The 24,991-nt window shown below is 40.6% G+C and overlaps 1 protein-coding gene across 4 annotated transcripts in view; it reads left to right on the top strand.

The window, feature by feature from the left end:
* The window catches only part of VPS13A (vacuolar protein sorting 13 homolog A), a 767,672-nt gene that overhangs the window by 65,501 nt on the left and 677,180 nt on the right, over positions 1-24,991 (top strand). For all 4 annotated transcript variants that reach the window (XM_053702484.1, XM_053702483.1, XM_053702481.1 and 1 more), the window contains exon 7: positions 24,900-24,959. In XM_053702484.1, coding sequence (XP_053558459.1) covers positions 24,900-24,959 — 60 coding nt within the window. The remainder of the gene's footprint in view (positions 1-24,899; positions 24,960-24,991) is intronic.

The raw sequence follows: 24,991 nt of genomic DNA, 5'->3' as shown, positions 1-24,991 counted from the left end.
TCTGTGGAGAACAGTGGTATAGTCATCCTGTTTTACTAATGGGGATTTATAGCAGATCTTACTGTTTCCTTCCATAAGGCAGGAAAAATTCAACGACTTCATTCCTTACTGTTAGGAACTACAACACCTGGCCACCAGGAGGAGGCAAAGACACCCCAGCCAAAGGTTTAAATATCCCTCCCACTTCCCCTATCCCCCGGTCATTCTTTGCCTTTCATCACTATAGGAGGTGGCAGAGAGTGTCAGAAGATTTGGATAGTCCTGTAATGGGTATATTCCCTTCAAGAAAGGACTGGAGTTTTAAGTAATCATGTCAACCTCTCAGTGAGAGTATTATTGAAAGTTAGAGTCTGGAGATCCAGGGAAAGTTTTTCTACGAACCCATCCAGACTGTCGCCTAACAGCTCCTGAGCAATAAGTGTTGATGAGTTTCACCGGTTGCTGTTACACACTCGAGTCCATGTCAGAGCGTCGCTGCAAAACTGTCACACTTGAGAGGCTGTGCCTGTTCAATAGCACGGATCCTGGAGGGTAAGACCTTTTTTTAAAATTTAATATACACTTTTGCTATACAGGGTCACAGTGTGGCTCCTTTATACCTCAATATGATCAAGGGTGGTTAATATCTCCTTCAGGGAGATTATTTGAATAGCAAGGGGTTATTTATAACTGCTTTAATGTGAGAGTTTTTGGGCTCATAGACTGTGTGCTTTTGGCTCGGAACAAACCGGTTTCACTTCCGTTTTTGATTGTTGCGCAGCTCATAATAGCTTTGCTCCTTTTTCATAGCAGGGGAGGTCCTGTCCTATGCACCATGTGACCGGGTGCGGCCTTTTCATTTTACTACGATCCTTCTGCGGACATCACTCTTAATGAGAGCATTTTCAATGTTAGCTGTCTGGGTCTAGGAGGTGGTGAGTGCCCCAGCCATTGGGATTATAAAGGTGCCATTTTTTTTTTAAATAAAAGCATTTTTTTTTTTTGTCTGTCCTTCTGTGGATATATCATAGCTATGGAGGACTCTGATACTACATTAGAAGGTTCAGCTCGTTTTGTACTGATTAATAATTCCTGTTTATATTGTGAGGAGGCTGTGGTTTGCCCGTCTGCTCAATTTTGTTCCATTTGCCTAAGCACTGCTCTAAAGTCTAAGAAGGGAGACAAGCCTGCTAATACTCATAGTGCTATTAGCCCCTCTGAGCCTTTTACCTCTCAGGAATCTGTGTCCCGAGAGATTACTACTCTTTCTACACTACCCGCTCCACATGCAGTTCCCTGCGGCCCAGCTAATCCTCCATCTGGAGGGGGCTTTTTTTCCCTGTGGACTTTACTGCGCAGTTATAATCAGTGGTGTTTTCGGCCCTGAGTGCCTTACCTCCCTCTAGCAAACGTAAGAGAAAGGTTAAACAGTTCTCCTGACCTAGAGTCCTCTAAATATTTGTCGGATTTAGCTACTATGTCCCAGCTATCCGAGGATGGGTTAACCTTTGCAGCTTCAGAGGGTGAACTTTCTAAGTCGGAGACTTCAGTTTCTAAACCTCCTTCAGCAGAGGAACCCTCCTTTAGATTTAAAATGTAGCATCTGTCTACACTAGAGGTTCCAGAGGCTAAACTCCATGAGGAACCCAAGATACCTAAATTAAACCGAGTTCATGAAGACAGGAAGATCCCTCCTGACTTTTCCTGTGCCAGTTAAGATGGTGAACATTATTAGTAACGAATGGGAAAGAATAGGAACTTCTTTTTCCCCCTTGTCATCTTTTAAAAAATTATTCCCGGTCCCTGACTCTCAATTAGATTTGTGGGGCTCCATTCCTAAGGTGTGTGGCGCTATTTCTACACTGGCTAAGCGTACCACTATCCCTCTGGAGGATAGAAAATGGAAACTTTACTGAGGAAGATGTTTCAACATACAGGGTTTTTATTTCAACCGGCGGCAGCTGTAGCCGCAGTTGCTGGAGCAGCTACCTACTGGTGCGACTCTGTCGGAGCTCATTGAGTCAGAGCTCATTGAGGTGGAGACTCCCCTTGAGAATATTCAGGAGAGAATTAAAGCTCTGAGAATTGCTAACTCCTTCATCTGTGACATGAATATGCAGATTATTTGCCTAAATGCAAAGGCTTCTGGCTTTGCGGTCCTAGCCCACCGGACTCTCTGGTTGAAGTCTTGGTCTGCGGATATGACTTCTAAATCCATACTCCTATCTATTCCTTTCAAGGGGAAGATTTTATTTGATCCAGGGCTTGACTCCATTATTTCTACGGTTACCAGAGGGAAAGGTGCCTTCTTACTACAGGATAAGAAGAATAGGCCGGCAATTGTCTAATTTTCGTTCCTTTCGTTCTGAATAATCACAACGACAGCAATCCTCATCCAAGTCCGAGCAGCCCAAGAGTACTTGGAAGCCAGCTCAGTCCTGGAATAAGTCCAAACAGACTAAGAAGCCCGCCGAGAACAAATCGACATGAAGGGGCAGCCCCCTATCTGGGATCGGATCTAGTAAGGGGCAGACGTCTCTTTTTTTCAGATGCTTGGTTCCAAGATGTACAGGATCCTTGAGTCTTGGATGTTGTTTCTCAAGGGTACCGGATAGGATTCAAATCTCATCCGCCCGAGGGCAGATTCCTACTCTCCAGACTGTCTACAAGACCAGATAATAAAACTGCCTTTTTAGGTTGCCTACAGGATCTCTCCTCTCTAGGAGTAATTGTCCCGGTACCTACAGCAAAAAGAGGTTTGGGGTTCTATTCAAACCTTTTTCGTGGTTCCAAAAAAGTGAGAATTTTTGTCCAATTATGGACTTAAAGTGCCTAAACAAGTCTCTGAGTGTTCCCTCTTTCAAGATGGAGACAATACGGTCAATCCTTCCTCTGGTTCAGGAAGAACAGTTTATGACCACCATAGACCTGAAGGATGCATACCTTCATGTTCCGATACACAGGGAACGTTTTCAGTTCCTGAGGTTTGCCTTTCTGGACCAGCACTTCCAGTTCATAGCTCTTCCGTTTGGCCTAGCTACTGCTCCAATAAAATTTTTGAAGGTTCTGGGTGCTCTTCTATCCGTTGCCAGAACATGAGGTATTGCAGTAGCACCTTACCTGGATGATATCTTGGTACAGGCACCATCTTTTCGTCTAGCGGAAGAACACTTGGAGTCCCTTCTCAGTCTTCTTCGATCACATGGATGGAAGATAAACTTGGAAAATAGTTCTCTTACTCCAAGTACAAGGGTTAATTTCCTGGGGACGATAATAGATTCCATATCTATGAGAATATTTCTCACAGATCAGAGACATTGCAAGCTATTTGCTGCTTGTCTTGCCCTCCAGGCCTCCTTGAGACCCTCAGTTGCCCAGTGTATAGAGGTGATCGGACTCATGGTGTCCTGTATGGACATCATTCCCTTTGCCAGATTCCATCTCAGACCCCTACAACTATGCATGCTGACACAATGGAACGGCGAACAATCAGATCTGTCTCAACAGATTGTGCTGGACAACCTGTTGAGACTTGCTCTATTGGTGGCTCTGTCCAGATGATCAGACCGTCCTGCGAGATTGTGACTACGGATGTAAGCCTTTCCGCCAAGAAGGCACAAGGGCTGTGGACTCAGGAGGAGTCCTCCCTTCCGATCAATATATTGGAACTCCGGCCAATCTTCAATGCCTTAAAGGCTTGGCCCCTTCTGGGTTTGTCGCAGTTTATCCGATTCCAATCAGACAATATAACCTTGGTTGCCTAGATTAACCATCAGGGGGCACGATAAGTCCCTTGGCGATGAGAGAAGTATCTCGGAAACTAGAGTGGGCAGAGACTCACAGATGTACACTGTCAGCAACTGGGAAGCGGACTTCCTCACCAGGAAATCCTTTCACCCAGGGGAATGATCTCTTCACCCGAGGTGTTTGCAGTGATATACAGCGAGTGGAAGATGCCGGAGATAGATCTCATGGCATCCCTCCTCAATACCAAGCTACCCAGGGACGGGTCTAGGTCGAGGGATCCTCTAGCGGAACTGATAGATGCCCTATCAGTACCATGAAGGTTCAGAATAAATATATATATATATATATATATATATATCTATCTTTTTCCTCCATTACCGCTTCTCCCTTGTGTGGTGGCTCGCATAAAGCAGGAGCGAGCATCAGTGATTCTGATTACTCCATCGTGGCCACGAAGGACATGGTTTGCAGATCTGGTTGGGATGTCCTCATCTCCTCAGTGGAGGTTACCTTGTCGCAGAGATCTGCTGATACAGGGTCCCTTCGTTCATCAAAATCTAGATTCTCTGAGGCTGACTGCGTGGGGATTGAACGCTTAGCCTTAGCCAAGAGAGGTTTTTCTGAGAGTGTTTGACACTCTGGTTCAAGTTCCTAAGCCATTTACTCGTCGTATCTACCATAGAGTGTGGAGGACTTACTTGTACTGGTGGGAATAGCGTGGTTTTTCCTGGCATAAGGTTAAGGTTGCCAGATAGGGGAAAAGGTCTATCTGCTAGTTCCCTGTAGGGACAGATATCAGCCCTGTCAGTGTTACTGCACAAGAGATTGGCTGAGCTTCCGGATGTGTAGTCCTTTAAGGCTCTCACTAGGATCAGACCTGTGTTTAGCTCTGGGGCTCCGCATTCAATCCTCAATCTTGTTCTTATTGTTTTGCAGCAGGCTCCGTTTGAGCCTATGCATACTGTTGATATTAAATTGTTATCTAGGAAGGTTCTTTTCTTCTACAAGATATGACAAGTCCACAGATTTCATCCTTACTTGTGGGATATTAACCTCCTGCTAATAGGAAGTGGCAAAGAGCACCACAGCAGAGCTGTATATATAGCTCCTCCCTTCCCTCCACCTCCAGTCATTCTCTTTGCCTGTGTTAGTAATAGGAAGAGGTAAAGTGAGGTGTTTTAGATTCTTCAATCAAGAAGTATTTTATTTTAAAATGGTGCCAGTGAGTACTATTTTCCTCAGGGAGAAATCGTCAGTCTGGATTCCCAAGAGGAATGGAGACATCGTATTTTCTGCCCTGATGTTGATGATCCTAGCAAACATTATCTAAGATCCATGATGGTTCCCACAGCGCAGCTGAAGGTAGTGTAAGAGAATTCTTGAGTGTGGAGAACGGTGTCTTGCTGCAAGCAGCTTTGAGGTATGTTCAGTCTTTTGTTTCTGGGGAGACTTGATGCATCAGAACAGGCTGACATTTGTCCCTATAAGGGGAGGGGTAAGCAGTTTACACTATATGATGAAAAATTAGGTGTACCTGGGATCCCTATATTCTGATTGCCAAAGTATGTAGAGAATTCTTTGACTTATGCAAGGGCTGGACGCTGGGAGCTGCGGTTGTTTTTTTGGCTAAGGGCTGTTACATTCTGACCTGAGGAAAGTGTACAGTGTTCCGATGTTTTTTTGGTATATAGAGGGCACATGGCACCCTTTTTTTAATGTCGACATATTTTGTATATACTGCGACCCATGCGGGTCTTGTTCAGTTTAGTATTACGCCCACGGTGGGCGGGGCCTATTTTCGTGATCTCAGGACGCGCACTTTCTTCCGGATCGCATTAGAGGCAGCATCTGGGGCTCCGGTGGGGCCTAAATTGTATCGGCCTTAGAAGGGTTTTTAAGGCTATCTAACAGCAGCTGTATCTTCCGGAGGCAGGTAGGCGCCACAGCAGAGCTGTGGCGTGGTGCAGGAGGCCAATCTTAAGTTAATAAATACATAATTGTTAACAATCGATATTTTATTGTGTATTTCATATCCTAGCAAGTGGATGCAATACGGATAGTGTGTTTTGGGCACAGTAAATACATTTTATTGCCACAAACACGTTTTTGAACATACCAGAAAAATAGTTGCACTTTTAAAATTTAAAGGCGCAGTACAGTTTTTGTTACATTTATCTTTTTCTTTCATGTAATTAGCAAGAGTCCATGAGCTAGTGACGTATGGGATATACATTCCTACCAGGAGGGGCAAAGTTTCCCAAACCTCAAAATGCCTATAAATACACCCCTCACCACACCCACAAATCAGTTTTACAAACTTTGCCTCCTATGGAGGTGGTGAAGTAAGTTTGTGCTAGATTCTACGTTGATATGCGCTCCGCAGCAGGTTGGAGCCCGGTTTTCCTCTCAGCGTGCAGTGAATGTCAGAGGGATGTGAGGAGAGTATTGCCTATTTGAATTCAATGATCTCCTTCTACGGGGTCTATTTCATAGGTTCTCTGTTATCGGTCGTAGAGATTCATCTCTTACCTCCCTTTTCAGATCGACGATATACTCTTTTATATATACCATTACCTCTACTGATTCTCGTTTCAGTACTGGTTTGGCTTTCTACTACTTGTAGATGAGTGTCCTGGGGTAAGTAAGTCTTATTTTCTGTGACACTCTAAGCTATGGTTGGGCACTTTATATAAAAGTTCTAAATATATGTGTTCAAACATTTATTTGCCTTGATTCAGGATGTTCAACATTCCTTATTTCAGACAGTCAGTTTCATATTTGGGATAATGCATATGAATTAATCAATTTTTTTCTTACCTTAAAATTTGACTTTTTCCCTGTGGGCTATTAGGCTCGCGGGGGCTGAAAATGCTTCATTTTATTGCGTCATTCTTGGCGCAGACTTTTTTGGCGCAAATTTTTTTTTCTGTTTCCGGCGTCATATGTGTTGCCGGAAGTTGCGTCATTTTTTTGACGTTTTTTTTGCGCCAAAAGTGTCGGCGTTCCGGATGTGGCGTCATTTTTGGCGCCAAAAGCATTTAGGCGCCAAATAATGTGGGCGTCTTTTTTGGCGCTAAAAAATATGGGCGTCACTATTGTCTCCACATTATTTAAGTCTCATTATTTATTGCTTCTGGTTGCTAGAAGCTTGTTCACTGGCATTTTTTCCCATTCCTGAAACTGTCATTTAAGGAATTTGATCAATTTTGTTTTATATGTTGTTTTTTCTATTACATATTGCAAGATGTCTCCGTTTGTCTCTGAGTCAGAAGCCACTTCTGGAAAAATGCTTAACTGAGTTTCAGTTCTACCAAAGCTAAGTTCATTTATTTTAAATGTTATAAATGTTTATCTTTAGGTATGGTTTGTAATAAGTTATTATGATATACTTTTACATGCAGATTCCATTAGTATTTATGCTTTATACATTTCCATTCTTAAGTGCAAGAAATGTTTAGAAGATTTATAAGAAATATTTTTTCTGATTAAGGCTATGTCTGACTTTGTGCCTTCTAATATGATTTTTAGGTCTTTTTCACTTCTTTTTTTAATTATTGAAGTTTCAAATGACCAATAACATACTGATTTATCCTTCTCTGATGATGTTTTTTTCTCTTTCAGAAATTCTCTTCATCAGATATTGACACTAACAAATCTTTTTTTATATATTTTTTTTATTATTAAAGTACATTTGTTCTTTGTTGAAGAGGTGTTGATTATTTTGGATATTAAGGTAACTAGTTCTTTAAGACTAGCTGACTCTATTTCTGCCTTTTTATTTCTTCTGTGATTTCAGAGGTTTTCTTTCCAATTCCCCATACTAGGGAATGGAATAGGCTGAGAATTTTCTTTTATTTTTAAACTATATTCTTTGTCAGCAGTTAAATTCAATTTGGAGGGTTCTCCAATTTATTGGAGCTATCTCTACTCCTACTAATTATGCTATTGTTTTTATAGCAAAATAGTATTTATTTTCCTTTTTTATAGTTGTATCTTATTTTTGGAAAATTATTTAGTTTCAGGTACTTTTCTTGGTCCTGTGATATTGCAATTGCTTCATTTTTTCTGTTTACTTTAAGATCAAGTATCAGATCATGATTTATTTTAGCATTGTTAAGGGACAACATTTACTAGACTAGGTGCCGTGCATTTGTCTTGTTGTTTTGCATTTTGCAAGTCCTCTGTTTTGACTGGTCCTTTAAACTGGACTATCATGCTAATGATTTCATTTGTGTCTTCATTTTATTGAATATATTCGCGAATGAGGGTTAATCTATGTCTTTAGCTATTTTACTTAGAAGAATTCTGTGATTTAAAAAAAAAAAAAAAAAAAGAAAATCCATATTTCTTTTGTTCTAAGATAATCAATTATAATTGGATTCAATTCTTAACTGTTACTATGGGCTTCAAGATTGAGTTCTAAGACTAAAACTTTAAGCTTATACTAGTTTGGTTGTTCTTATTAAGGAACGAATCCTGAGTTCTTTCCCAAGTAACATGTTTTTAATTGGGGTTCGAAATTAGCTCCCTAATGTTGCGATGCACGTGCCGTATTCCAGCTTGGCTGGTAAGGGGCAGGTTAAGACTTCTTTGAAATTTATTTGGTTCTATTTTGTCCAAATTTCTTTGATTTTATTCCAGTAAGGCTAACACTTTCTTTCAGTGTGTTTCTGTCCTATATATTTTGGATACTGTTGAGGCATGGCTGGGTACCCATGGGGTTCAAGCGCTGCTCAGACCTGGAATCTTCTGGGGTTTTTATTCCAGTTCCTTTTCTAGGAACTGGGTTTTGGAGTTTTATTCAAACTATTTTGCCTTTTTGTGGTCATTGATAGCATTATTTGTTTTCTTTAGATACAATAAATGCGTATTCTTCATTTTTCTGTTTTCATTCAGATTATTTCCTGAGGATGCGGATTCTCATATGTTTCACTTGCTCTTCAGGACATAGTTAGAGGATCTTTTTTCAAAAGCTCTTGATTCCTCACGCAAGGGTCAATTTGTATTGGGTTCCGTCTGTCGGTACCTTTAGTCTCTATTATTTCCTTCAGTTGCTTTATATGCATAGAAGTTTTAACAGCATTGGATTCAATTCCCTTTGCTCATTTTCAGTGGAAAGATCCTTTCCAGCTTTTTATGAGTGTTGTTTCTTCAAGAACATGGTTGGAGGATCAATTAACCAAAAAGTTTGTTGATTCCTCAGACAAGAGTAACCTTTTTTAGATTTCCGGATAGATTCAGTGTCCATGACTCTGTCTCTGTTGGACAGGAGACGTCTGAAATTGGTTTCAGCTTATCGAAACCTTCAGTCTCAATCATTCCCTTCGGTAGCCTTATGCATGGAAATTCTAGGTTCTTATGACTGCTGCATTGGACGTGTTCGCCTTTGCTCATTTTCACATGCGACCTCTTCAGCTCTGTATGCTGAACCAGTGGTGCCGGGATTATACAAAGATATCTCATTTAATATCTTTAAAACTGATTGTTTGACACCCTCTGACGTGGTACAGACCACCATCGTTTAGTTCAGGGGGCTTCTTTTTTTTTTTTTTTTTTCCTCTTCCAACCTGGACTGTGATCTCAACAGATGCAAGTCTGACAGGTTGGGGAGCTGTATGGGGGTTTCTGACAGCACAAGGGGTTTGGGAAATCTCAGGAGGTGAGATTACCAATCAATATTTTGGAACTCCGTGCAATTTTCAGAAGCTCTTCAGTCATGGCCTCTTCTAAAGAGAGAATCGTTCATTTGTTTTCAGACAAACAATGTCACAACTGTGGCATATATCAATCATCAAGGAGGGACTCACAGTCCTCTGGCTATGAAAGAAGTATCTCGAATACTGGTATGGGCGGAATCCAGCTCCTGTCTAATCTCTGCGGTTCATATCCCAGGTATTGATAATTGGAAAGCGGATTATCTCAGTCGCCAAACGTTACATCCGGGCGAGTGGTCTCTTCACCCAGAGGTGTTTCTTCAGATTGTTCAAATGTGGGGACTTCCAGAAATAGATCTGATGGCTTCTCATCTAAACAAGAAACTTCCCAGGTATCTGTCCAGATCCAGGGATCCTCAGGCGGAAGCAGTGGATGCATTGTCACTTCCTTGGAAGTATCATCCTGCCTATATCTTTCCGCCTCTAGTTCTTCTTCCAAGAGTAATCTCCAAGATTCTGAAGGAATGCTCGTTTTTTCTGCTGGTGGCTCCAGCATGGTCTCACAGGTTTTGGTATACGGATCTTGTCCGCATGGCTTCTTGTCAACCGTGGACTCTTCCGTTAAGACCAGACCTTCTGTCACAAGGTCCTTTTTTACCATCAGGATCTCAAATCCTTAAATTTAAAGGTATGGAGATTGAACGCTTGATTCTTAGTCAAAGAGGTTTCTCTGACTCTGTGATTAATACTATGTTACAGGCTCGTAGATCTGTATCTAGGAAGATATATTATCGAGTCTGGAAGACTTACATTTCTTGGTGTCTTTCTCATCATTTTTCCTGGCATTCTTTTAGAATTCCGAGAATTTTTCAGTTTCTTCAGGATGGTTTGGATAAAGGTTTGTCTGCAAGTTCCTTGAAAGGACAAATCTCTGCTCTTTCTGTTCTTTTTCACAGAAGGATTGCTATTCTTCCTGATATTCATTGTTTTGTACAAGCTTTGGTTCATACAAAACCTGTTATTAAGTCAATTTCTCCTCCTTGGAGTTTGAATTTGGTTCTGGGGGCTCTTCAAGCTCTTCCGTTTGAACCTATGCATTCACTGGACATTAAATTACTTTCTTGGAAAGTTTTGTTTTCTTTTGGCCATCTCTTCTGCTAGAAGAGTTTCTGAATTATCTGCTCTTTCTTGTGAATCTCCTTTTCTGATTTTCCATCAGGATAAGGCGGTGTTGCGAACTACTTTTAAATTTTTACCTAAGGTTGTGAATTCTAACAACATTAGTAGAGAAATTGTGGTTCCTTCATTATGTCCTAATCCTAAGAATTCTAAGGAGAGATCATTGCATTCTTTGGATGTAGTTAGAGCTTTGAAATATGTTGAAGCTACTAAGAATTTCCGAAAGACTTCTAGTCTATTTGTTATCTTTTCCAGTTCTAGGAAAGGTCAGAAGGCCTCTGCCATTTCTTTGGCATCTTGGTTGAAATCTTTAATTCATCATGCTTATGTCGAGTCGGGTAAATCTCCGCCTCAAAGGATTACAGCTCATTCTACTAGGTCAGTTTCTACTTCCTGGGCGTTTAGGAATGAAGCTTCGATTGATCAGATTTGCAAAGCAGCAACTTGGTCTTCTTTGCATACTTTTACTAAATTCTACCATTTTGATGTGTATTCTTCTTCTGAAGCAGTTTTTGGTAGAAAAATACTTCAGGCAGCTGTTTCAGTTTGATTCTTCTGCTTATAATTTCAGTTTTCTTCATTATAAGATTTAAACTTTATTTTGGGTGTGGATTATTTTTCAGCGGAATTGGCTGTCTTTATTTTATCCCTCCCTCTCTAGTGACTCTTGCGTGGAAGATCCACATCTTGGGTAGTCATTATCCCATACGTCACTAGCTCATGGACTCTTGCTAATTACATGAAAGAAAACATAATTTATGTAAGAACTTACCTGATAAATTCATTTCTTTCATATTAGCAAGAGTCCATGAGGCCCACCCTTTTTTGTGGTGGTTATGATTTTTTTGTATAAAGCACAATTATTCCAATTCCTTGTTTTTTATGCTTTCGCACTTTTTTCTTATCACCCCACTTCTTGGCTATTCGTTAAACTGATTTGTGGGTGTGGTGAGGGGTGTATTTATAGGCATTTTGAGGTTTGGGAAACTTTGCCCCTCCTGGTAGGAATGTATATCCCATACGTCACTAGCTCATGGACTCTTGCTAATATGAAAGAAATGAATTTATCAGGTAAGTTCTTACATAAATTATGTTTTTTCCTATAATTTGAACGACTATTGTTATTATGGCTAGTCTGTCTAACATGTCTGACACTGAGGAGGAAACTCCTTGTTCTATGTGTTTAGATGCCACTGTGGAACCCCCTCTAACTTTTTGTCCCTCGTGTACTTAGAGGGCCTTACAATGTAAAGCACAGATTTTATTTAAAGAAAATGTGTCTAAAGATGATTCTCAGTCTGAGGAGAATCAGGGTATACCGCTAACTTCTCCCCAAGCGTCACAACCTCTAACGCCCACACAAGCGACACCTGGTTCTTTAACCGCGTCTAATTCCTTTACTTTGCAGGATATGGCTGCAGTTATGTCAACTACCCTTACTGAGGTATTATCTAAGTTGCCAGTATTACAGGGTAAACGCAGTAGGACAGAAGTCAATGTGAATACTGAGTCCTCTAATGCTTTATTGGCTATTTCCGATGTACCCTCACAGGGATCTGATTTGGGGGTCAGGGAACTTATGTCTGAGGGGGAACTTTCCGATTCGGGAAGTGCGTTACCTCAGACAGATTCTGACGTTATGTCCTTTAGATTTAAGCTTGAACACCTCCGCCTGTTACTTCGGGAGGTTTTAGCGACTCTGGATGACTGTGACCCTATTGTGGTACCACCAGAGAAATTGTGTAAGATGGACAAATACTTAGAGGTACCTGCTTACACTGATATTTTTCCGGTTCCTAAGAGAATTTCGGAAATTATTAAGAGGGAATGGGACAGACCGGGTATTCCGTTCTCACCCTCTCCTAATTTCAAGAAGATGTATCCCATATCTGACACTGTTCGGGACTCGTGGCAAACAGTGCCTAAGGTGGAAGGAGCTATATCTACCCTGGCGAAGCGTACAACTATTCCTATTGAGGACAGTTGTGCTTTTAAAGACCCTATGGATAAGAAATTGGAGGGTCTTCTAAAGAAATTGTTTATTCCTCAGGGTTTCCTCTTACAACCAACGGCCTGCATTGTTCCAGTTACCACTGCGACGGCCTTCTGATTTGATGCTTTAGAAGAGTCTCTTAAGACTGAGACTCCTTTAGAGGATATCTTAGATAGAATTAAGACTCTTAAGCTGGCTAATTCTTTTATTACAGATGCCGCCTTTCAGATTGCTAAATTGGCGGCTAAGAATGCCGGATTTGCTATTTTAGAGCGTTATGGTTAAAATCTTGTCAAATGTTGTTGATGTGTCATCTAAGTCAAAGCTTCTGGCTATTCCTTTCAAGGGGAAAACCCTATTCGGGCCTGGCTTGAAGGAGATCATTTCTGACATTACGGGAGGTAAGGGTCATCTCCTACCTCAGGATAGAACTGCTAAACTGAGGGGTAAACAAAATAATTTTCGTTCCTTTCGGAACTTTAAAGGAGTCCCCTCTTCTTCCTCATCTTCCGCCAAGCAGGAAGGGAATTTTGCCCAAACCAAAGCCGTCTGGAGACCCAACCAGAAGCCCGCTGCTGCTACCAAAACAGCATGAAGGGGCGGCCCCCGATCCGGGACCGGATCTCGTAGGGGGCAGACTCTCTCTCTCTTTGCCCAGGCTTGGGTAAGAGATGTTCAGGATCCTTAGACACTGGAGATCGTGTCCCAAGGGTATCAGCTGGAATTCAAAAGTTCTCTCCCAAGGGCGAGGTTTCTTCTTTCACGATTGTCTGCAGACCAGACAAATAGAGAGGCATTCTTACGTTGTGTAAAAGATCTCTCTACTATGGGAGTAATTCGTCCTGTTCCAATACTGGATCAGGGGCAGGGGTTTTACTCAAATCTTTTCGTGGTCCCCAAAAAAGAGGGCACGTTTCGACCTATTTTAGATCTAAAAAGTCTAAACAAGTTTCTCAGAGTCCCATCCTTCAAGATGGAGACTCTTCGAACAATTCTGCCATTGATCCAGGAGGGTCAATATAGGACTACCGTGGACTTGAAGGATGCATACCTTCATATTCCTATCCACAGGGATCATCACCAGTTCCTAAGGTTTGCCTTCCTGGACAAACATTTTCAGTTTGTGGCTCTTCCCTTTTGGTTGGCCACAGCACCCAGGATCTTCACGAAGGTTCTAGGGTCCCTTCTAGCCTTTCTCAGGCTGCGGGGTATTGCAGTGGCGCCTTATTTGGATGATATTCTGATCCAGGCGTCGTCCTACCATCTGACAAAGTCTCATACAGACATGGTTCTGTCCTTTCTGAGGACTCACGGGTGGAAGGTGAATCTAGAAAAGAGTTAATTAATTCCACAGGCCAAGGTTCCCTTCCTGGGAACTCTAATAGATTCCATATCCATGAAAATTTTCTTGACAGAGGTCAGAAAGTTAAAGATTCTGAACACATGCCGAGCCCTTCAGTCCAATCCTCGGCCATCAGTGGCCCAGTGCATGGAGGTAATTGGATTGATGGTGGCGGCAATGGACATCATTCCGTTTGCTCGTTTTCATTTCAGACCACTACAGCTGAGCATGCTCAGACAGTGGACTGGAGATTATGCTAATTTGTCTCCTCAGATAGCTCTGGATCAGGAGACAAGAGACTCTCTTCTTTGGTGGTTGTCTCAGGATCATCTGTCCCAAGGGACGTGCTTCCGCAGACCCTCATCAGTGATAGTGACGACGGACGCCAGCCTTCTAGGTTGGGGTGCAGTCTGGAATTCCCTGAAGGCTCAGGGTGTGTGGACTCAGTCGGAATCAATTCTTCCAATCAATATTCTGGAATTGAGGGCAATATTCAATGCGCTTCAGGCGTGGCCACTTCCAAATTCATTCGCTTTCAGTCGGACAACATCACGACTGTGGCTTACATCAATCATCAGGGAGGAACAAGGAGTTCCTTAGGAATGACAGAAGTGTCCAAGATAATTCGGTGGGCAGAGGCCCACTCTTGTTATCTGTCAGCAATCTACATCCCAGGAGTGGACAACTGGGAAGCGGACTTTTTATTAAGCAGACAGACGTTTCATCCGGGGGAGTGGGAACTCCATCCGGTGGTCTTTGCCACTCTGATCCTCAGATGGGGCAGACCGGAGTTGGATCTGATGGCATCTCGTCAGAATGCCAAACTTCCAAGATACGGATCCAGGTCAAGGGATCCTCAGGCCGAACTGATAGATGCCTTGGCAGTGCCTTGGTCGTTCAACCTAGCTTATGTGTTTCCACCGTTTGCTCTCTTGCCCCGGGGGAATGCTCGGATCAAACAGGAGAGGGCTTCAGTAATTCTAATCGCGCCTGCGTGGCCTCGCAGGACTTGGTATGCCGATCTAGTGGACATGTCCTCTCTGCCACCGTGGAAGCTTCCATTGAGGCAGGACCTTCTCATTCAGGGACCTTTCCAACATCCAAATCTAGTTTCTCTGCAACTGACTGCCTGGAGATTGAACGCTTGATTTTATCTAAGCGGGGTTCTCCGATTCGGTCATTGATACTTTGATTCAGGCAAGTAAGCCTGTCACCAGAAAGATCTATCATAAGATATGGCGTAAATATCTTGGTTGGTGCGAATCCAAGGGCTACTCATGGAGTAGAGTTAAGATTCCTAGAATTTTGTCCTTTCTCCAAGAAGGATTGGAGAAAGGGTTATCAGCGAGTTCCTTAAAGGGACAGATCTCTGCTTTGTCAATTTTGCTACACAAACGTTTGGCAGATGTTCCAGACGTTCAGTCTTTTTGTCAGGCTCTTACCAGAATTAAACCTGTGTTTATACCAATTGCTCCACCCTGGAGTGTGAATTTAGTTCTTAATGTTCTTCAAGGGGTTCCGTTTGAACACATGCATTCCATAGATATTTAGTTGTTATCTTGGAAAGTTTTATTTTTGGTTGCTATTTCTTCTGCTCGTAGAGTTTTGCAGCTTTCAGCGCTACAATGTGATTCGCCTTATCTTATCTTCCATTCTGATAAGGTGGTTTTACGTACCAAACCTGGTTTCCTTCCTAAGGTTGTTTCTAATAAGAATATTAATCAGGAAATTGTGGTTCTTTCATTATGTCCTAACCCTTCTTCTAAGAAGGAGCGTATGTTGCATAACTTGGACGTGGTCCGTGCCCTGAAGTTTTACTTGCAGGCGACTAAGGATTTCCGTCAATCATCTTCATTATTCATTGTCTTTTTTGGAAAGCGTAGGGGTCAGAAAGCTACGGCTACCTCTCTTTCTTTTTGGCTGAAGAGTATCATCCGTCTGGCGTATAAGACTGCTGGACAGCAGCCTCCTGAAAGAATTACGGCTCATTCTAGTAGGGCTGTAGCTTCCTAATGGGCATTTAAAAACGATGCTTCTGTTGAACAGATTTGCAAGGCTGCAACTTGGTCATCTCTTCACACTTTTTCCAAATTTTCCAAATTTGATACTTTTGCTTCTTCTGAGGCTGGTTTTGGGAGAAAGGTTCTTCAAGCAGTGGTGCCTTCCGTTTAGGTCCCTGTCTTGTCCGTGGACTCGTCATATCTTGTAGAAGAAAAGGAAATTTATGCTTACCTGATACATTTATTTATTCTACGATATGACGAGTCCACGGCCCTCCCTGTCATTTTTAAGACAAGTATATATTATATTTTTGTTAAACTTCAGTCACCTCTGCACCTTTGGCTTTTCCTTTCTCTTCCTAACTTCGGTCGAATGACTGGAGGTGGAGGGAAGGGAGGAGCTATATATATACAGCTCTGCTGTGGTGCTCTTTGCCACTTCCTTTTAGCAGGAGGTTAATATCCCACAAGTAAGGATGAAATCCGTGGACTCGTCATATCATAGAAGAAATAAATTTATCAGGTAAGCATAAATTTCCTTTTTTTGTTGGCTATTGAGTTTCTGAGATTTCTGCTTTGCAATGTGACCCCCCCTTATCTTGTTTTCCATGCTGATAAGGCGATTTTATTTACTAAATTAGGGTTCCTCCTTAAGATGGTGTCGGATTGTAACATTAATCAAGAAATTGTTGTTCCTTCCTTGTATCCTAATCCTTCTTCAGGAACGCTTGCTTCACAATCTGGATGTGGTTCGTGCCTTGAAGTTCTATCTTCAGGCTACTAAGGAATTCAGTCAATCTTCCTCTTTGTCATCTATACAGGGAAGCGTAACGGGCAGAAGGCAAGTAAGACTTCCCTATCTTTCTGATTGAGGAGTGTCATCCGCTTAGCTTATGAGACAGCGGGGAGACAGCCTCCTGAGAGGATAACAGCTCATTCCATTAGAGCATTGGCTTCCTCCTGGGCCTTTAAGAACGAGGCCTCTATGGATCAGTTTTGTACGGTGGCTACCTGGTCCTCCTTACATACTTTTTGAAAATGTTACAAGTTTGATGTGTTTGCTTCGGCTGAAGCAGCTTTCGGGAGTTTTGCAGTCTGTGTTGTCCTTAGAATAGGGTACACCTCCCTTTTTTGTTCCCTCCCGTTATTGCTTCAGTGTTCTCTGGAGCTTGGTTATAGTTTTCCCAACAGTAAGGAATGAAGTTGTGGACTCTCCCTGCCTTATAGAAGGAAAACATAATTTATGCTTACCAGATAAATTCCTTTCCTTCCTGGCAGGGAGAGTCCACGACCCAGTCTGTCATTTATTTTATTTTTTGGTTGGCGGCTCCCTTTTTATATTATTTCTTCTGGCACCTTTATACCCTGATGTTTCTCCTTCTTTTCCTTGTTCCCTTGGCAGAATGACTGGGGGATAGGGGAAGTGGGAGGGATATTTAAGCCTTTGGCTGGGGTGTCTTTGCCTCCTCCTAGTGGCCAGGTGTTGTATTTCCCAACAGTAAGGAATAAAGTTGTGTATTCTCCCTGCCAGGAAGGAAAGGAATTTATCTGGTAAGCATAAATTATGTTTTTACTAATGGGGGTTTATAGCACATCTTACTATTTTACTAATGGGGGTTTATAGTGTATTGTCTTCCTCTGTTTATTTGTTGTTTATTTTCTAAATATGGCAATTAAAGGGTCATAAGTCGTGTTTTAGATGCATGCAAATAAAAAACAACAACTTTTTAATGTGCTGCTGTTATCTAATTTCCTCTATTCTCTTGGTATCCTTTGTTGAAGAGTAAACCTAGGTAGTTTCATGAGGATAGTGTTTTAAAGGTATAATGTACTTTAATGTGTTCCGAATGATTCATTTTACCTACTGCAGTGTATTAAATTATTTACAAATAGTTAATTCACCTTTTATTTTGAAATAGTGACTTTTGCCTGTTGTAGCCCAATCCATTATGAAAATGTCAGTACTTAAGTATTGGCTATATTAAAGATATGTAAAAAAAAGAATCTGCAAAATAATTTACACTCCTAGTGTGGGTTAGGAAATATTTGTACTAAAATTTTCATTTTTAGTTGCTCTTGCTTTTGCGTAATCATATGGGAGTGGGGAAAGCAATTTCACAGCACACTTTCCCGTTAAGCACTCTGTATCAGCAGTTTGCAACAATGTATAGCATTGCTATAAGTTCCAGAGAGTGCTGTCATAGATTGCAATAGGCATGTATACACTCCTTAGCTCCAAACAGCCTATGTAGATTTTCTCTACCACAAAGGACAGCAATAGAACAAAATACATTTTAAAATCTAATTAAATTAGAAGCTTTTTGTTAAATTGCATACTTTTTCTGAATGAAGAAAATTTTACCCTCTAAGTGCAAATGATGACACGTGGCCGTTATACACATAAGTTATGTACTATGGATGATGACCACGTGTTTTCATCCAGGGTGGGACTGCTATTGGAGCTCATCAGGATGTTACCAAGTCCAGAAAACTGAGAAGTGCCAGGAGGGCTTAAGGTAGCTCCCTTAAGCCCTAGAAATCTCCAAAACCCACCATTTGAAAGCTTATCACCTGCTCTTTCAGGTGATCAATGTGGCTATAGTGATCACCTAGCATGAATAAATATCTATTTATTTCATGTAATTGGCAAGAGTCCATGAGCTAGTGATGTATGGGATATACAATCCTACCAGGAGGGGCAAAGTTTCCCAAACCTCAAAATGCCTATAAATACACCACACCCACAATTCAGTTTTACAAACTTTGTCTCCTATGGAGGTTGTGAAGTAAGTTTGTGCTTGATTTTTATGATTTCTTCTGTGATAAGCGCTTCTAAGCATTCTGAAGCCCAATTCCTCTGAGTACAGTGTTTGTCAGAGGGATGTGAAGAGAGTATCGCCTGTTTGATTTTATGGTTTTCCTCACGGGAAATATTTTCAAGGGTTGTCTGTTATTGGTCGTAGGGATTCATCTCCTACCTTCCTTTTCAGATCAATGATATACTCTTATATACCATTACCTCTGCTGATAGCTTTCAGTACTGGTTTGGCTACCTGCTATATGTGGATGGGTGTCTTTCGGTAAGTATGTATCATTATTTGAAAACACTCTCAGCTATGGTTTATGTATCAATATAAAGTTTTAAATATATATACTTTACTTATATTTGCCATGAGTCAGGTCTATGTGTATTTCCCTTTGCAGTCCAGCAGTTTCATTATGGGAATCATGTTTAGGAAGTTTGTCTCACCTGGGGTATAGTCATTTTTTTTCTTTTTCAATTTGACTTGTTTTTTTTCTTGGAAAACATGCAAGCAAATTAGGCTCGGGAGAGCGCAAAATGCTGTTATTTATTGCGTCATTTTTGGGCACGAATGTGCATATGTCATGAAGCAAGTTCGTCATTTCCTGCGTCGTAGTTGGCGCTAGGTTATTTGGCGCGAAATTGTGTTATGACGCAAGTTGCGTCATTTCTGGATGTTTGTTGGCGCCAAAAAATTTCTGAACTTCCTTTTGCGTTGTGCGTCATACTTGGCGCCAAAAAATTTAGTTTTATATTACCTCACTTCCTATATGCTCCTTGCCTTCTTTATGCTCAGAGGGCTATGCTATTTGCTTTTTTTTTGCAAATTTTAGCATTTGCATTTTTTTCCATTCCTGAAACTGCTATATGTGGAAATAAGATATTTCTGTTTATTGTTATTTTTCTTTTTCTACATTTTACAAGATGTCTCAATCTGATCCTGTCTCAGAAGCTGCTGTAGGAACCATGCTGACTGAACACAGTTCTACCAAAGCTAAGTGTATCTGTTGTAAGCTAGTGGAGATTATATCTCCAGCTGTAGTATGTAACAGTTGTCATGATAAGCTTTTGAATGCAGAAAAGGTTTCTATTAGTGCTAGTACAGTATCTGTTGTTCTTTCAACATCTAAAGTACATGATATCCCTGTTGATATGAAAAATTATATTGCTGATGCGATACAGAAGGCTATGGCTGCTATATCGCCTTCAAATAAAGGTCTATAAAACTTCTCATATTGATGAAATTTGTAATGACTGACAACATACTGATATATCCTCTGATGAGGATCTCTCTGATTCAGAAAATCCTACTTCAGACATTGACACTGATAAATCATCTTATCTTTTTAAGATTGAGTATATTCGTTCTTTGTTAAAAGAAGTGTTAATAACTTTGGATATTGAGGAGTCTTGTCCTCTTGATAATAAATCCAGTAAACGTTTAAATTCTGTTTATAAACCTCCTGTGACTACTCCTAAGGATTCTCCTGTTCCTGATGCCATTTCTGATGTAATTGCTAAGGAATGGTCTAAGCCTGGTACTTCTTTTGTTCCTTCTTCAAGGTTTAAAAAGTTGTATCCTTTGCCAGTGGCTAAATTAGAGTTTTGGGGAAAAGTCCCTAAGATTGATGGGGCTATTTCTACTCTTTCTAAACGTACTACTATTCCTATGGAAGATAGTACCTCTTTTAAGGATCATTTAGATAGGAAGATTGAATCTTATCTAAGGAAAGCTTATTTGCATTCAGGCTATATCCTCAGAGCTGCCATTTCTATGGCTGATGTTGCGGCTGCATCAACTTTTTGGTTGGATAGCTTAGCACAACGGGAAAAAGACTTTGATTTGCATAGCATTGTTCGTTTGCTTCAACATGCTAATCATTTTATCTGTGATGCTATTTTTGATATTATCAAGATAAATCTTAAATCTATGTCTTTAGCTATTTTAGCTAGAAGAGCTTTATGGCTCAAATCATGGAATGCTGACATGGTATCTAAATCTAGGTTACTATGTCTTTCATTTCAGGGTAATAATTTGTTTGGCTCCCAGTTGTATTCAATTATTTACCCTATTACTGGGGGGAAGCCTCAAGATAAAAGTCTAAAGGCAAATCTAGAGCTTCTAATCAGTTTTGTTCCTTTTGTCAGAATAGAGAACAGAAAACCGCTCCTTCCCCTAAAGACTCTGGCTGCAATTGGAAGCCTTCCTCAAGTTGGAATAAATCCAAGCCTTACAAGAAACCAAAGCCAGCCCCCAAGACTGCATGAAGGTGCGGCCCTCGATCCAGTTCTGCTGGTGGGGGGCAGATTGAAATTATTTCAAGACGTTTGGGCAGGTTTCATTCAGAATCATTAGATTCAGAATATTGTCTCCCAGGGGTATCGAATAGGTTTCAGAATAAGACCTCCTGTGAAAAGATTTTTTTCTCTCTCACGTTCCATCAAATCCTGTGAAAGCTCAGGCTTTTCTGAAATGTGTTTCAGATCTAGAGCTTTCAGGAGTGATTGTACCAGTTCCAATTCTGGAACAGGGTCTGGGTTTTTATTCAAATCTATTCATTATCCAGAAGAAGGAACATTCTTTCACACCAGTTCTGGATCTGAAGTTTTTGAATCATTTTGTAAGAGTCCCAACTTTCAAGATGGTGACTATAAGGTCTATTCTGCCTTTTGTTCAGCAAGGTCATTACATGTCCCCAATATACTTACAGGATGCGTATCTTCATATTCCAATTCATCCAGACCACTATCGGTTTCTGAGATTCTCTTTTCTAGACAAGCATTACCAGTTTTTTGCTCTTCCATTTGCTCTTCCATCCAGCTCCAAGAATCTTTTCGAAGGTTCTCGGTGCCCTTCTATCTGTAATCAGAGAGCAGGGTATTGCGGTGTTTCCTTATTTGGACGATATCTTGGTACTGACTCAATCTTTTCATTTAGCAGAATCTCACACGTTTCAACTTGTGTTGTTTCTTCAAATACATGGTTGGAGGATCAATTTACCAAAGAGTTCCTTGATTCCTCAGACAAGGGTCAACTTTTTAGGTTTCCATATAGATTCAGTGTCCATGACTTTGTCTTTAACAGACAAGAGACGAATGAAATTGGTTTCTGCCTGTTGAAACCTTCATTCTCGATCGTTCCCTTCAGTGGCATGTGCATGGAAGTTTTGGGTCTCATGACTGCAGCATCGGACGCGATCCCCTTTGCTCATTTTCATATGAGACCTCTGCAGCTTTGCATGCTGAATCAATGGTGCAGAGATTATACTCGGATATCACAGTTGATATACTTAAATCCCAACATTCAACTCTCTCTGTCCTGGTGGTTAGTCCTTCATCAAATTTATTCAAGGGGCCTCCCTTGTTCGTCCTGATTTCAACAGATGCAAGTCTCACAGGTTGGGGAGCTGTCTTGGGGTCTCTGACAGCACAAGGAGTTTGGAATCCTCAAGAGGCGAGGTTACCAATCAATATTTTAGAACTCTGTGCTATTTTCAGGGCTCTTCACGCTTGGCCACTATTAAAGAGAGAATTATTCATTCGTTTTCAGACAGACAATATCACAACTGTGGCATATGTCAATCATCAAGAGGGGACTCGCAGTCCTTTAGCGATGAAAGAAGTATCTCGGATACTTTCTTGGGCGGAATCCAACTCCTGTCTAATTTCTGCAATACACATTCCAGGTGTAGACAATTGGGAAGTGGATTATCTCAGTCGTAAGTCTTTACATCCAGGGGAGTGGTCTCTCCATCCAGATGTATTTTGTCAGATTGTACAGATGTGGGGTCTCCCCGAAATAGATCTGATGGCTTCCCAGGTACCTTTCCAGGTCCAGGGATCCTCAGGCAGAGATGGTGGATGCGTTAGCAGTTCCTTGGTTTTCCCAACCTGCTTATATTTTTCCGCCTCTAGTTCTTCTTCCAAGGGTGATCTCCAAGATCATAATGGAACAATCGCATGTGTTTCTGATAGCGCCAGCATGGCCTCTCAGGTTTTGGTATGCGGATCTTGTCCAGATGTCCAGTTGCCAACCTTGGCCCCTTCCTTTAAGGCCAGACCTTCTGTCTCAAGGGCCATTTTTCCATCAGGATCTTAAATGACTAAATTTGAAGGTATGGAAATTGAATGCTTAGTGCTTAGTCATAGAGGTTTCTCTGACTCAGTGATTAATATTATGCTGCAGGCTCGTAAGTCTGTTTTAAGAAAGATTTATTATATTTCATGGTGTTTTTCTCATAAATTCTCTTGGCATTCTTTTAGAATTCCTAGAATTTTACAGTTTCTTCAGGATAGTTTGGATAAAGGTTTGTCAGCAAGTACTTTGAAGGGACAAATCTCTGCTCTTTCTGTTTTATTTCACAGAAAGATTGCTAAACTTCCTGATATATTCACTGTTTTGTTCAGGCTTTGGTTCGTATCAAGCCTGTTATTAAATCAATCTCTCCTCCTTGGAGTCTTAATTTGGTTTTGAAGGCTTTGCAGACTCCTCCTTTTGAGTCTATGCATTCTTTGGATATTAAACTACTTTCTTGGAAAGTGTTGTTCCTTTTGGCTATCTCTTCAGCTACAAGAGTTTCTGAATCGTCTGCTCTCTCTTGTGAGTCTCATTTTCTGATTTTCCATCAGGATAAGTCTGTTTTGCGGACTTCGTTTAAATTTCTTCCTAAGGTTGTGAATTCTAACAACATTAGTAGGGAAATTGTTGTTCCTTCCTTGTGTCCTAATCCCAAGAATACTCTTGAAAGATCTCTACATTCTTTGGATGTTGCAAGAGCTTTGAAATATTATGTCGAAGCTACTAAAGATTTCAGGAAGACTTCTGGTATATTTGTTGTTTTTTCTGGTCCTAGGAAAGGTCAGAAAGCCTATGCCATTTCTTTGGCATCTTGGTTAAAGCTTTTGATTCACAAGGCTTATTTAGAGGCGGGACAGTCTCCGCCTCAGACAATTACAGCTCATTCTACTAGATCAGTCGCCACTTCTTGGGCTTTTAAGAATGAAGCTTCGGTTGATCAGATTTGCAAAGCAGCAACTTGGTCTTCTTTGCATACATGTAGTAAATTTTACCATTTTGATGTATTTGCTTCTTCTGAAGCAGTCCTTGATAGAAAAGTTCTTCAGGCAGCTGTTTCAGTTTGATTCTTCTGCTTATGATTTAAGTTTTTTTCTTGAAATTTATTTGAAATTTATAAGAGACTTATTTTTTTGTGTACTGTATTTAATTTTTTCAGCGGAAGTAGCTGTTTTTATTTTATCCCTCCCTTTCTAGTGACTCTTCTGTGGTCTCCCACATCTTGGGTATTTCTATTCCATATGTCACTAGCTCATGGACTCTTGCCAATTACATGAAAGAAAACATAATTTATGTAAGAACTTACCTGATAAATTAATTTCTTTCATATTGGCAAGAGTCCATGAGGCCCACCCTTTTTATGGTGGTTATAACTTTTGTATAAAAAGCACAATTTTATTTCCAGTTCCTCTTTTTGTATGCTTTTTTACTCCTTATTTTTTCACCCCACTACTTGGCTATTCGTTAAACTGAATTGTGGGTGTGGTGAGGGGTGTATTTATAGGCATTTTGAGGTTTGGGAAACTTTGCCCCTCCTGGTAGGATTGTATATCCCATACGTCACTAGCTCATGGACTCTTACCAATATAAAAAAATAAATTAATTTATCAGGTAAGTTCTTACATAAATTATGGTTTATTTGCATAGAGGCTCATGTTAGCCACTATATGCAGATCAAAGTTACGTAACTATACAGAAAGGCCTTTAATTATACGAGTATAACCTCTATTTTACAATAGAACTTTGGGGTAAGACGCACACACACCTTTTGGTTTATTAAAATTTGAATTAAAAAAAATTGAATATTTTCACAATTATTGATGCAGGTTTCTTACACGTCTTATATATATATATATATATATATATATATATATATATATATATATATAAATGTAAGCTTTTTAATAGCTGATGTACAGCTATTTTGTGTCACCCTGTGCTACATACAATGCATCTCTGCAGATAACTTTTTTTATTGCATAAATATTAGGCTGATCTATTTTATGTAATGTAAACTATAACAACTCTTTGTTATTGTATGCTACATTCTGATACACCAGAAGCAACTAGCTTAAAACTGTCTAATGGTTTTGTATAACTAATGTCACCTTTTGTAATTCTTTCAAGATCACAAACTCTGAGTGTCCTCTGTCATTTGGAGTCTCATTGCAGAACCTCAGTTTACAGGTATACAACTAAACTTACAGAAAATCATTTTT

The sequence above is a fragment of the Bombina bombina genome, chromosome 2, assembly GCF_027579735.1.
Source record: "Bombina bombina isolate aBomBom1 chromosome 2, aBomBom1.pri, whole genome shotgun sequence".
Taxonomy (NCBI): Eukaryota; Metazoa; Chordata; class Amphibia; order Anura; family Bombinatoridae; genus Bombina; species Bombina bombina.
This window is presented reverse-complemented; position numbering and strand designations above follow the sequence as displayed.